General features: G+C 46.4%; 1 protein-coding gene across 7 annotated transcripts in view; it reads left to right on the top strand.

The window, feature by feature from the left end:
- Positions 1–14745, top strand: part of MTUS2 (microtubule associated scaffold protein 2) — a 663520-nt gene that overhangs the window by 585102 nt on the left and 63673 nt on the right. For all 7 annotated transcript variants that reach the window (XM_089304269.1, XM_051834132.3, XM_051834128.3 and 4 more), the window contains one exon: positions 8207–8273. In XM_089304269.1, the coding sequence (XP_089160395.1) occupies positions 8207–8273 (67 nt within the window). The remainder of the gene's footprint in view (positions 1–8206; positions 8274–14745) is intronic.

Raw genomic sequence — 14745 nt, 5'->3', positions numbered from 1 at the left:
GCATGTTCACATTTTTTGCATCGAAATTACCTTATTATTATTATTACCTTATTATTACTCAAAAGTGACTCTATTTTCCATGACCTTTTGCAAGCGCCCTCACCCACAAACAGATTAAAGATGAGGGCATGAGCTAGTTTCCTTCCTCCTGCACTTACTCCAGAATTTCCCCGAAGCATCAGTTAGAATTAGCATACCTCTCCCTGGGCCCATGACTCTGTCCATTTCAATGGCTTGTTAGTGATCCCTGATATCCTCCTATGAAATTCCCTTATTAACTATAGTCTCTTCCCCCATATACCCAAGGGCAAAGGCTGGAATTGAGCACTTTTGAGTTTAGCCATTCTGATTTCTTTCTTTTTTGACAGGCAGAGTGGACAGTGAGAGAGAAAGAGAGACAGAGAGAAAGGTCTTCCTTTGCTGTTGGTTCACCCTCCAATGGCCGCCGCGGCCGGCGCACCGCGCTGATCCGAAGGCAGGAGCCAGGTACTTATCCTGGTCTCCGATGGGGTGCAGGGCCCAAGCATTTGGGCCATCCTCCTCTGCACTCCCAGGCCCGAGCAGAGAGCTGGCCTGGAAGAGGGGCAACCAGGAAAGAATCCGGAGCCCCAACCGGGACTAGAACCCGGTGTGCCGGTGCCGCAAGGCGGAGGATTAGCCTAGTGAGCCGCGAGGCCGGCCTGATTTCTTTCAATGCAACCTTTGGATTTACTCATTTTTCACACAGACATTGAAATATATTGGAGAATATTAAAAATGTTTGCCCTTGACTGCTCTATATTAAATTTTATTTCGGAGTAGAAAAGCAGATCATTTATACAAAACCACAATGGCCTTAGTGTTAATTATATGTGGAAGAAATAATACTTATTGACTAATTCTGACGTGGTATCCATGCTGCCTTAAAGCCATAATAACTGAAATGAAACACAAAAGGTCAGTCTACCTCCCATGAGATTTTTCCACAAAGATATATTATGAATCTGGCCAATCTTCGCAATATTAATATTGAGAATGAATGCAGTATTCACCAAAGTATGATAGGCAAACAGCTTGAAGACTTGTTCTGTTGATGTCACGTTTGGGCTGGTTTATTTTGAAATACAAAAGAAAATGTTTTCCTGTGAAAACAATGTTCTACCTAGAAATAAACCCTAACCTGAGCCCTGGGTGAAAAGCAATGTTGTTTTAGTATAAATACATGTTGCATTTGAGTTTTTTAAATTTCCAGTAAAAGGATCGAGAGTTTGGCAAAAATGATCTGGCTCACATGATTAGATTTTCCTGATTTAAAAAAAAAAAATTTACGAAAGGCAGAATTACAGAGAAGGAGAGAGAGAGAGAGAAAGAGAGAGAGAGAGAGAGAGAGAGAATATCTTCCAGCCATTGATTCAATCCCCAAACTGCCAACTCTGAGCCACATTGAAGCCAGGAGCCTGGAACTCCTTCCAGGTCTCCCACAGAGGTGGCAGGGGCCCGAGCATTTGGGCCATCTGCAGCTGCCTTCCCATGTGCAGTAGTAGGGAGCTGGATCAGAAGTGGAACAGCCAGGACTTGAACCATATAAATGGGATGCCAGCATTGTAGACAGCAGCTTAACCTCCTATACCACAACTCCAGCCCCAGATTTTTCTGATTTGTGCTGTCTTCAGAGCAGATTAAAATTATAGGGAAAATTAGTTGGGGGTCTTTGGGCTTACATATATTTTTATTTACTATACATGCTTTTTATTTTTAAATTTATTAATTTATTTGGGAGGCAGAGAGAGAGAGAGAGAGAGTAGAGAGATAGCTCCCATCCACTGGTTTACTCCCCAAGTACCGGGGCAGGGCAGGGGCCAAAGCCAGGAGCCGAGAACTCAATCCACGTTTCCCATGTGGTTGGCAGGACCCCAAATGCTTGAGTCATTACCACTGCCTCCTAGCTTCTTTGTAGCAGGAAGCTGGAGTCAGGAGCTAGAGCCAAGCATCAGCCTGGGCACTCTGATAGGGAACACGGGCATCTTTATCAGCAGCTTAACCACTAGGCTGAAGGACCACCCTCAGGTTTTTTGTTTTTACTATCAAGTAGGAAAGAAGGGGTTTGTGGAAATGCTCAGAATCACAGGGAATGTTATGAAATTGTCCTCAATACTCCTTGTAGCCGTCTAAGAATTCCTGCAGGGAGTATCAGAGACCAGTGGGAGGACCTTGGAGAGTCAAAGAGAAGGGTCCATCTGGTGGGGTGATGCAAGTCCCCAGAAAGGCCCAGGCATTGTTTTGTGTCCCTGGTTCTCCTGGTCTGGGTGCTTCCTTCGTATCTTCCCAACTACCCATCTTCTGGACTCATTTTAAATGTCCCAGTGTTGCCCCATTGAGTTATACCTCATTGCTGTCTGATCGCTTCTGCATTGACTGGGAGATGAGCTCTTTGGAGGTAGAAATATCTACCTGGCACATGTGAGCACTCGCAAGCATTGTTTTGTGTAAGTATCCAATTGCTGGATCCACTGGGGGCCAAGACACTTGAGATTCACCCAGCATTCAAGTTCAATAATAAACCAGCTGCTCGGTTGGTTTCTCTGTCAAGGAGGGGCTTTGACAGCTGATTCCCGAGCGTACAGCTGTGTAGGTGATGCTAACAAGGAGAGGCGTTTTCACTTCCTGTTACCGACAGGTTCACATGGTAGCATCAGCCATTTGAACAGATGACTCACACTGACCAAGCATGTTAAAATAACGGAGTGTGGCAGGCTAGCCTGGGGCTTGGCCACACATCCAGTTGTTAGAAGTTAATGGAGTGATGAGTAGGTTGCATGCTTTGCTAAGCTTCTTCGACTAGAAAAGATGAAAAGCAGCATTTTCCGAATCTTGATGTGAATGGAACGGGAGAGGCAGCGGGAGATGGGAGATGGGAGGGTGGCGGGTGGGAGGGAAATTATTGGGGGGAAAAGCCACTGTAATCCATAAGCTGTACTTTGGAAATTTATATTTGTTAAATAAAAGTTAAAAAAAAAAGAAAAAAAGAAAAGCATTTTCCAAGAGTTTGTGGAAAGCTTAGCGACGGGAGCCATGGCTGGACAGAAGTGCAAGCTTCGTGTGGCAGGTTTGCAACGATATGTTTGGGGTTGAGAGGTAGAGGCTGTCTCGTGGGAATAGCTCCTCTTGGATTCTGTCTGGAAATGAGGCACACAGACCACGCCAAAATGAATGGAGAATGCAAAGGAGAAGGGTTCATGACCGAATGAAAGAGGTGGCTAAGATGATGCAGCTGCTGGCTCAGGGCTTACAAGGAAGTTTCCAAAGTGTCCATTTGCAGTTAAGCCTGTCCCAGAGTAAACATTCGTGTGAGAGGAATGGTCTCCTTAGGCCCTGCCGATTTCTGGACTGTGTCATCAGAATAGTTTGGGTGGTTAATACTGGGTTCTATTTTTAGCCTTCTTGAGTGAAACCAGGAGCTCATGTGCTTGGCACTTGTTCCGAATTTTCCACTCATCCCCTGTTTAAGGAAGCACTGACCTAACCCTGGGCTGTCAGAGGAGGCCTTGCTCATACATCACTTGTACCCACCGTGTCATCACCGGGAGCCGGCTTAGGTGGAGGAATAAAGAGGGGAGGCATCACTTGAGATTCTTTCCAAGGGAGTCCTGGGTGTTGGACCAGATCTGAGCTCACTGCTGGGTTTTGTTGAGCCACTGTGAATGAAGGGACATCTTTCGGGGGCAAGAAGTAGTAAGTGGAAGTTTCCTTTAATTCACCGCTTGCCTAAGGAACAGGGGGCCTGCAGTCCTAGCTGTTGACGTCATTCTGGTTTGGCTTGCAGGAAACAAACAGTACCTTACTTGATGCAGAGAATTCATAAATTAGAAGAATTGATAGGGTTTCAAAAACAAGCACTTAAGGAAGAAAGGCTGTCGCCAGACTGCACCAACTGGCTGGGCTGAGCGAGCCCCAGCTGAGCTGAGCCAGCACCTTGGCGGGGATGTGTTCAAAGGCCATCAGCAAGGTCCTTCTACAGGCTGTTCAGGAAACTAAACAGCCCCCTGTCAGAAGCTACAGCCCAAGCAGACTGAACTGAAGTGGGTCTGAATGCCAGAAATGTACTGACAATTACTCACAAGTCAATGCCAAGGATAAAGACAGATAGTTTAGGTGGTCTGGTGGGGTGTGAATGCAGCCAGGGAATTTTTTCATGGAGATGGAGTGGTCAGGGGCTGATTCTGCATCTCTTCCCCTCAGATGTGAAAGATTTGTGGTAAGAAGCACTCAGATCCAAACCGAGGATCAGTGCAATTTGGATTTTGAGGTTGCATCTATTTAAGTGTAGGGAGGAGGAATGCTAATGATTGATTGTGTTAATGATTTAACATTGGGTTAAAACTCCAGATTTGCCATCTTCTGGTGGGTTGTGCAGGGGCATATGTCACCACTGAGCCCCAGTTTCCTCCTCCATAAAGAGAAATGAACCCCAGGATCCACTGCCTTGTGCAGTCAGCCCCTATGTGTGGCTTCAACCAGCCACAGGTTGAAAATCTTGAGGGGAAAAACTGTGTCTGTATTGAATATGCACAGACTTTTTAGCTTACTCTTTGCCAAGAAATACAGTACAGCAACTGTCTACGTATTTCTTACATTATGTTAGGCATTATAAACAATCTGGAGACGACTGAAAGCCTAGGGGAGGATGTGCATAGGTTCCATGCCACTTCATACAAGGGACTTGAGCATCTGCAGAGTTTGGTGTCCACAGGAACTGGAACCCAGCCCCCACAAACGACAGTATTTGGAGGGGTGAGTGGGGTAAAGGGCATACGTAGCACTGTGCCTGGCCTACAGGACATGTTTGGATAAGCTAAGCATTAATAACCTTTAGTAGCTCACGAATAATAATTATCCAGGACTCACCAGCTTGGTGGCTTACCTTGTGCATTCCACCCACCCTTGGTAAGCCATTGGATGGTTGTAGTTTGAAATGGGTTGATTTGTAGCCTGCACTTGAAAACAGGTGGGGATGAAGGTAGATGGGGCCAACTTCAGTTTTATCTCTTTCCATGACTTCTGCTTCCCCAAATGGAGATGGTGAGGGCCTCTGTTTCCACTTCTGTTTCTCTCCTCCCTCCTCTTCCATGTTGTCTCCCCACTGCCTTCCTTTTCTTTTATCCTCTCATTTTGTTCCCATTGTTCTACTAAAGGCCTGGCCACAAGGTACCAGCACCAGCTTTCACCAGAGTGACTGGAGTCTGAAGCTCTCATTGCCCATCTCCCCAGCACTGGGTCTGCCTGAGGCTTGTCCTTCTCACATGGCCTCTGGCCCCTCCTTCCCAAACACCTGATTCCTCTGTGACTTCAAGAGTTCTTTGTCATGACAATGGGCATGTGTTCATCAGCTCTTAGTTGTTATAGTGAAAGGCCTAAGACAAGATACTTGCAGAGGAAGGAAGTTTGTTTTTCCTCATGGTTTTGGAGGTTCACAGTCCAAGATTGGACTGATTTGGCCATGTGGTGAGCCTGGAGGGTGGTGATGGTGGAGCATTGTGGAGGAGGAATCACACCATGAGCCAGGAAACAGAGAGAGTGGCTGGGGCTCAGCCCCTCTCAAGAACTGCCTACCAAGGGCTTTGCTGCAGTGACCTAAGGACCTCCCACTTGGCCCACCTGCTGAACACCCTATGTGGATTAGGTGTCCACTCTCTTAGAACCCTCAGAACATGACTTTGGAACTTAATCATCTGCATGACTTCAGGAGCCCTATCCTATTCAAACCATAGTACAACACCATCACCATCTGTCAAGGGCCACTCCAGGGAACTGAGGGAGACATGGGCTTTGGGTTAGATATTAGAGTTAGCTCATTATTTTTGTTAAATGCTGATTGTTCACTGGCCTCATCTGAATCTTTGCACCTCTTATCACTCACAGGGAACACTTCAGTGATGCTATTTCTGGACTGATAAGTACAGCATTTCAATGTTCTGGCTATGTTTAGGAATAAAAGGATATGAGTGTTCAACATTATTCTTGCTAGTGGAAAGTAGTTGGGTTTTTCACTAGTTCCTTTTAGAATAAATAATGAAATTGTCCCTTTCCAAAATGACACAGTTTCTTAATTTGTAGTAACAAGTTGATTGTCAGCTGGCCATGTTATGCTGCTATTAGGACAAGCATGTCATCCTTGCAATATATCTGATTAGAACACTTTGCCTTTTTGTGATTCCCCAATCTTTAAACCACATTTTCAAGCTTCGAGTAGAATCAGGGCAGAGCCAGGAAGGTGCTTACCAAACCAGGTCTGATTCTGGTATATGAACTCTAAGCATATTTAATAATTAATACAGAAAAGCACCTATTATCAATAAGATATTTTCTAGTTGTAATAAACAATAGACCTATAACAACAAACTAACACTTGCATGAGCTTGCTAAGTGCTGCACTGTTATAACTCCATCACATGTATTAATTTAGCCCTCATGACCACTCTGTGAAGTGGGCATAGCATGGAAATAGCATTGGCTAATATTTCAAAGCACATACACGCTTACATGTAACTGTTTGCCCTAAAATTCAGGGAAAACTAATATGCCATGGGCTGGATGGGAAGAGAGAACTTTATGATTGAGTTGAATGAGTTGTGGGTCTGTCTTAGTCTGCTCAGGCTGCTGTAAAAAATAGCACAAACTGGGTGGCCTACAAGCAATAAAAGTGTTTTGTGCCCAGTCTGGAGGCTCCAAGCCCAAGATCAAGGCAGCAGGTTCATTGCCTGGTCAGAGACACCTTCTCACAAACAGATCCTGTTGTGTCCTCACGTGGGGGCCAGGCAGCCCTCTGGGGCCTGTTTTATAAGAGTGCTAATCCCATTCACATGAGACTTCTCAACGTCTCCACACCCTAACACCATCACCTCAAGGGTTAGGAGTTCTGCCATGAATTCTGGAGGGACACACAGGTGTAGACACTGGAAGGGCCCATTGTCTTGCGAAAGATGGATGGTAGTGCCATTTGTTGTTAAGAGAGCCATTAGCTAATAACTGTTGGTATCTATGGCTAAAATAACTCTCTGTTTATGACTGAAACCAAGTTTTACAATGGATTATTATGTCACTGCTCAGCAACAGCCCTTCGGAGGCCCCTAGACTATTCATCAACCTGAAGTAGTACCCTTGTTATCTGAGTTTCAATACAGATCCAGACAGAGGCCTCAGAGGCCTGTGAAAACACCTTAGTCCCACTGGGCACAGGATCTGCAGGGGTACTGAAACCACAGGGCAAGGTTGATGACAAAGGAACAACACTCACCAGGCCCTGACAACATGCACTCCAGGTGTTGGGGCCACGTGGTAGCCAAGACTCCTTCTCCGGAAGTCAGTTTGTCTGGGAGCGCCTCCTATAGCATGGCAGAGGCTTGCTTTGACAGCCTGTGTGTTTGTGTGTCTGACTTGAAGCCTGTCTTCCCTAGAGTTGATCAGTAATGACACCATCATAAACTGCTCGTGGCAACTCAATAACCCAGATGACGAATTAAGCCTACTTTCCACTGTTTTTCCATTTGATGTCATAGAATGCATTTGATTTGAGAACAATCTATCAGTCATTTGGTTAGAAATGACATTCTTAGCACTAAATAATATTTCAAGTGTGAGATTTCCTCTTGTTCTCTCTACCGATGCTGATAATAGAAAGAAAAAATAAAAACTTGAAGCCTTTATGTATTTCTGTTGGTCTTACTATAAAGAGAAATATTTCCTCTGCTCTTAATCTTCATTATTTATTGGGTTGCTAATCAGGTGTGTGGACCAAAGGGTAAGTTTCAGGGGACAGTTGGTAAAACAAGCATTTGCCTCTCAGAGAAATATGGTAAAAAAAAAAAAAGCCTCATCATACTACTAATGATCACAGTGTACAATGACATATGACAGATTACTGCACAGGACATAGACATGCAAGTAACTGTGGCAGGGTAACATACAAGAATGGAATAGAGAGAAAAGCACAGCTGTGGGTATCAGTAATATTGTATTGCGAGCTTTGCCATTTGAATGTGATTCCAACGAATGAGTCAGATTTGACTTTGTAAGTTTTTAATATGCTTTATATAATAAGAAAATTATCTCCTGAAGAGTTGGACTTATACATATTTGCTTAATATGATTCATTAATTAAACATGTGAAAGAAAGTGCCTATCTAGCATAAAACTAGGGGACTCTCAGTATCCGTTTTGCTTTTTTCAGAATGAAAGTGCCCTTGTGAAAGAGAAAGAGCTGTCAATCGAACTTGCAAACATCAGGGATGAAGTTGGTAAGTAGGGCATTGCAAATGAGGAGCATAAAGAATGTCTTTTCCTGATCCGTGTGAATGTGTAACAAAAGCAATTATGTCTCACGTAACAAGCCCGAGTGAGCCTGCACAATGAATGGAGCATTTCCCCAGCGCAGCGGTGGGCTGCCGGAGCCTTGCAGGGAGCCGTAATTTCTCAATCTCTGTTGCTACAAAGACAGCTTCGTAATTGAGCTAATCAGGCCCTGACTCTGCCCTCCGCAGCTGGCAGGGCATGCATCAGTCTGGGTTGCTTGCAGTGAGACGCGCCCCTCCACGCGGACGCCCTCTGATCACACAAGGGGTGGGGGGCGAGGGGCTGCAGGATGCAGATGTTCCATGGCTTCCTGCCACAATACATCCAGCCCTGAAATACGCCGTGATCTAGAACAAGGGCAAAACCACAAATCTGGCTGAATTCAAAACAGGAAGGTTCATGCTGGAATTCCTAACCTGTGGGATTCACGAAGGGAGGATATGGTTCAGGCTGAGCAGCCTAAGACCTCGGAATGCAACGATGAGCTCCAGCTCCGGGGCTGTGCTAAGAGCTCAGCTTGCATTGGAGACCAAGGACCAGAGTGGCTGCTTGCCACATTCTCATTCCTTCATTCCACTTTCTCTCTTGACAATTGGGTATGGTCGCCTCGGGAATCAGTCGGCAGAGGTGAAATAGACATGGCCTCTTCCTACTCGCCTGCTATCCTCTTTCCCAGTGAGCATTTCTCTGTCTTGGATGCCCTGGGAGCAGCTGCCCAGGGACAGGGGGTGGTTTCCTTCATGAGCTAGCTCATCCTCCTTGGCAGGTGCCCAAGCATGCAAACAGGCAGAAGGGCACAGCTCCCCGGAGACCACAGATGCCTGGGAGTACAGTGGACAGGGCACTGAGTTCTCCACCTTTCTGCTCCCTACCCCTTCTTAAAATTTATTTTTTCTCCCTTGTGAATTTGTGACTTTTTAAAAATGTGTTTATTTGAAAGGCAGCAATACAGAGAGAGAGAGAGAGAATCTTTTTCCATCCGCTGGTTCACTCCCCAATGGTACAGCGGCCAAGGCTGGGCCAGGCTGAAGCCAGGAGCTTCATCCAGGTCTCCCAGTGTGGGTGCAGGGTCCCAAGCACCTGGACCATCTTCCGCTGCTTTCCCAGGAGTCTTAGCAGGGAGCTGGATCAGAAATGGAGCAGCTGGGATTCCAACTGGCACCCATATGGGATGGTGGCACTGCAGATGGGAGCTTAACCTACTGTGCCACAGTGCCAGCCCCAAATTTTGTGACTTTTTGCATCATTGGACTAGGTCAGCAGTAGCCTCTTCCCCCTTTTAAGAACAGGAGCCCTTGAGGGAAAGCAGTAAATAACAGTACTCCCTTCCCAGGGCACCTGTGTGGGGTCTGGAGGGGCTCCACTTGGCCCTCACTGCAAGGGACCTACCCCCCACCATCACCACCACCACCCTCCCCTTCCTGGCCAGGAGCCCAGGAGCTTAACTCACATGTGGGCTTTTCTAAGGAAAGGCCAGGAAAGGCAATGGCAGAGTTTATGCGGGAAGCCAAGGTGTCTTCATTTTCAAGGAAGCTGAGTTGTGTTTTCAAAGTCATCCCTTCCAATCTTCTGGCAATGAGGTCATCCCCAATAGCAGCCCCTGGGGATGACCCCATTGCCAAAACTCCCTGTTTTTCACCTCAGAGCACCCACTGGAGTTCCTTCTCCAAGGTGATCACCCCTCCTCAGCCACTGCGTCCTCAGGGTCTCAGATTGAGAGTGCCTCACTTTCCCAAGAAGGGAAGCCCTGGCATACCCGCTGATGGTGACTCTGCCACCTGCGGGGACTGTTCTCATTCCTCTCCAAGGAGGTCTTGCCATCCATTCGCCAGTGGAGCCACTGTTCTATGGGGCTGTAACAGGGCTGTCTGTGATGTGGATGCACCCATCGCACACACATGCACACACACACACACATAATGAGAGACCTCTCCAAGGTCTCTTTGCAACATGTATTCTACTCCCCCTTCCTCTTTTTTTTTTTTTATTTTTTTGACAGGCAGAGTGGACAGTGAGAGAGAGAGACATAAAGGTCTTCCTTCACCGTTGGTTCACCCTCCAGTGGCCACCACGGCTGGCGCACTGCGCTGATCCGATGGCAGGAGCCAGGCACTTCTCCTGGTCTCCCATGGGGTGCAGGGCCCAAGCACTTGGGTCATCTTATACTGCTTTCCCAAGCCATATCAGAGAGCTGGAAGTGGAACAGCCGGAACTCGAACCGTGCCCATATGGGATGCCAGCACTACTGGCGGAGGCTTTACCCACAATGCTACACCACCAGCCCCTTTTCTTTCATTCTTAGATAAACACAATCACTTGCTAGTGGTTTCCACGGTCTGTTGGGCCCCCACACAGCTTCTCAAACATTAGAGTGGGGTTAGATAATACCATCTATATATATGTCTGGTTTCATGTTGATTTTCACTGCAACAGCCAAAATCTCAGCCTCACAAAGATATGACATTATCTAAAGGAACAAAGCATGAGCACATGTTGAAACCAAGAGCTAAGAGATTGATTGTATGGTGTTCAAGAGAGACCCAACAGAGTGTTTCCCTTGTAATTCTGAGAATCCAGCAACGCCCCTCTGAGTTGGCTGCAAGAGACTCTTGGTGCCTTGGCGTACAGTTTGAGAACCACAGACTTAGGTCAACTTCCTGCCCTCATCAGCATTCCCATGGGCAAAAGATGTGCACCCTGATGCAGCTGGGTCAGGTTTGCCAAGTCCAAGGTTGCTTCCCTCTGTGCTTTCCCAGAGATTCTAAATGAAGCAGGCACTACCCAAGGATTGCATGGGTTTTTTGTTTGTTTTTGTTTTTGTTTTGTTTTGTTTGCTTTAAGTCATTTGATTTTAGCATCAGGGCTAAGAATAGAACCAGAATTCATCTGCCAAATGAAAAAAAGCTATGAAGGGAGGGCAGAAGGCCTTGGCGGCACCAAGACCCAGCCCATTCAGCCCAGCACCAGACTCCACCAGACACTTTAGTGAAAAGGAGCCAATCCACTGTGGAGATTGCATTTATGAGAGAAGAAAGACTGAAGAGAAAGTGGGGGATCAACTGTGAACTGTGAAGCCCATAAATTCTGGAGTCCTAACCAGCAGTGAGAGAAGAGAATGATGCCTACAAACCTTCCTTGTGAATGTTCCAGAGAGCAAGCTGTGGCCAGTTGTATCTCCTTACCACCTCCCATAGCCTTATCTTTTTTAAAATAAGATTTATTTATTTATTTGAAAGGCAGAGTTATAGAGAGGCAGAGGCGGGGGGGGGGGGGGGGATCTTCCATCCACTGGTTCACTCCCCAGATAGCCACGACGGCTGGAGCTGGGCCACTCTGAAGCCTGGAGCCAGGAGCTTCTTCAGGGTCTCCCTCACAGGTGCAGAGGCCTGAGGACTGGGCCATCTTCTACTGCTTTCCCAGGCCATAGCATAGAGCTTATTTGGAAGTGGAGCAGCCAGAATTCAAATCGGTGCCCATATGAGATGCTGGCACTGCAGGCGGCGGCTTTACCCGCTATGCCACAGTGCCAGCCCCCCTGCCCTATCCTTATTTGAGCCTCTCATCAGCTGAGTCTTATGGGAGCCACTAGAGATAAGAAGGATAACCAGTGATGACAGGAAGATGGAATTTCTAAAGGTTGAGAACTTAGATGTGGACGAAAGGAAGAAGCAGATGGTTCAGGCGTGTTTATTGCAGATTCCAGTTTTAATATTGGAGCAAGCATTTGGCCTAACACGTAAGATCAGTTAAGATGCTCATGTTCTGTATCAGAGGGTCTGGTTTTCATCAGACCCCGGGGGAGAGCAGATGATGGCCCGAGGAACTGGGTCCCTGCCATCCATGTGGATCTGGATTGACTTCCTGATTCCCTGGCCCTGGCCCAACCCCCAACCATTGTGGACATTTTGGGTATAAACCAGCAGATGGGAGCTCTCTCTGTCTCTCATATCTCTAGCTCTATTTCTGTCCTTCTCAAATAAATATGTATAAGTAAAAAATAAAAGCTTTTCTATATCCATGAAACTGCTGCCTAAAATTCTACCTGTACCTGCTATTAAGGGTCCATGGTTTGTGCACAGACTTGGGATGAATGAATACAATCAAAGGCTTTTAGCATGGAGTCAGGATCAGCTGTGGCCCTCAGCATTGGTGCATATTAGAATCACCTGTGATATCACTCCAGTCAACAGAATGAAAATATTTGAGGGTGACTCCTATGCATCTTTAAATATCCCAGCATTGTTATTTTATTATTATTATTAAGTACAGTGAAGTTAGAGAACCAAGGAAATACACTGAAGGAATGGAGTTTTGATTTAGGTCCGGGACAAGGCTGGGAACAGATGGGGCATGGAGCTACTACAACCCAGAAAAAGGGACACTCTCCCTCCAGTATGCACAGAGTGGTTATGTGAGCTAACGTGACCTGGGGATTGTGTAGGAGTAGGACTCAGCCCATATCTTCAAGGGGTTTGTAAATAAAGGCTCCGTGGAGGAAGTGCTAAGATGGGCCTTGCACACAGACTTAGATGTAGCTGATGCATGTAGGCAAGGAAAGAGCACAGTGACTGAGCACCCTGCTGAACCTGATGCCCAGTGTAAACAGGCCCCTGGCCAATGGGTGCCAGAACCACTCCCGGCATTACCCACTCCACCTACCTAAGGAAAGAAAACTGCTTCCCCCTTCCTCTTTCCATGTAACCAAGTCGTTATAGCTGTCATTTCATAGGCAGAAAATATCCTGTAATTATGAGAAACTAGAATAAGCCCTCCCCTTTTGAGCGACAGATTTTTCCCATTTTTATGTAGTTATGTCACTAATAAGGTTAGTGTTTGCAAATTATTTTTTTCTGTTTTGTTATATTTTCTTGGAAATATATTAACAAAAGAGTAGACCAGTAATTCTGGTAAGATTTCACATTCGTTCTAAACTCACCTGAATGTGAAAAGTCCTTGGTGTTTATTTTGTAAATCAAGATAAAACAAATTGGGTGGATTTAATCGCAGTGTAGCTAGGGTTGCCTTATAAAGAGGAAATTAAAATCCCCGTCTCTCCCTCTCATTTCCTCCCTTGTGAGCATGTGTGGGGCACACACACACACACACACACTGAGAAGAGATGTGTAATATCCAGTTCTATATCAGAGTACACTTGGGATGGAACCGTTTTCGTGCAGGAGTTGAGTCCTTGTGGAGTGACTGAACTTGCAAAATGCCTGCGTTCCATTGTATCTCCTTGGGGACAGGACTCTCTGTTGTGTCCAAAGACAAAATTACCACAGATTTAGCTGAAAAATCTTAATTGGCTTTTATTTGTGACTGTGGAGTTAGGCAGCCTCTCATTGTACAAAACAGAAGAGTATTCCAATGAGCGAGCATAGGAGGCAGGTTTGATAGACGGGGAAGTGCTGAGAAGACCAGAAAAGCAGACTGGTCATTTCCAAATTACTTTCCTTGGGAGGATTAAGGCAGAGGGACTTCCTTATCGCACGAGCTAAAATTAACTTGTTCGGGGACTTGCCTGTTATCTCTCTCTTCCGGTTTCCTGCAGTCTTATGAACAACCTCGTTTTGGCATGGTCACGTGGGGCTTCAGCAGGCATGACTCGATTGTGGTTTGATCTGTTGCACTGAGTGCAGAAGCTCTGTGCAAACCAGCGGCCTCCTGTGCAGCCTAACAGGTGTCGAAAATGGCATTAGTCAAGTTATAACTGGAAGAACCTATCATACATAGAAAAGAACAGGGCCGGGCTGGTGCCGTGGCTCAATAGGCTATTCCTCCGCCTTGTGGCGCCGGCACACCGGGTTCTAGTCCCGGTCAGGGCGCCGGATTCTGTCCTGGTTGCCCCTCTTCCAGGACAGCTCTCTGCTATGGCCCGAGAGTGCAGTGGAGGATGAGGGCCCTGCACCCCATGGGAGACCAGGAGAAGCACCTGGTTCCTGGCTTCGGATCAGCGTGCCGGCCGCGGCAGCCATTGGAGGGGGAACCAACAGCAAAGTGAAGACCTTTCTCTCTGTCTCTCTCTCTCTCTCTCTCTCACTATCCACTCTGCCTGTCAAAATTTAAAAAAAAAAAAGAAAGAAAAGAACAGGGCCATGAACTTGAACTGAAAGATGGCACGAGGTGTGGGCATCACAGCAGCTACAGCGTGGCTTATGGAAGCTGCCGGAGAGAGTCCTTCTGCCCTTCTCATGATTGACAATCATATTCTTTTTTTTTTTTTTTTTTAAGGCAAACAGAGCTAGGGTAATCTGATTTGTCTATAGCTGGATGGTTCAATTTCATTGACTCCTGCTGATAAGGACAAAAGCTTATGTCTGTGTTTTGGTTGTGCTCAGGTTAGCTGTAATCAGAGTTACTTAGGTTTCCTTTACGTGGCTATAGGCAGTTAGCCTTGGGAATCCACTGTGGCTTCCA

The sequence above is a fragment of the Oryctolagus cuniculus genome, chromosome 9 (assembly GCF_051225735.1).
Source record: "Oryctolagus cuniculus isolate XC-2025 breed Fujian yellow rabbit chromosome 9, ASM5122573v1, whole genome shotgun sequence".
Lineage (NCBI taxonomy): Eukaryota > Metazoa > Chordata > Mammalia > Lagomorpha > Leporidae > Oryctolagus > Oryctolagus cuniculus.
The sequence above is the reverse complement of the archived record's forward strand: the minus strand, read 5'-3'. Positions and strand labels throughout refer to the sequence as shown.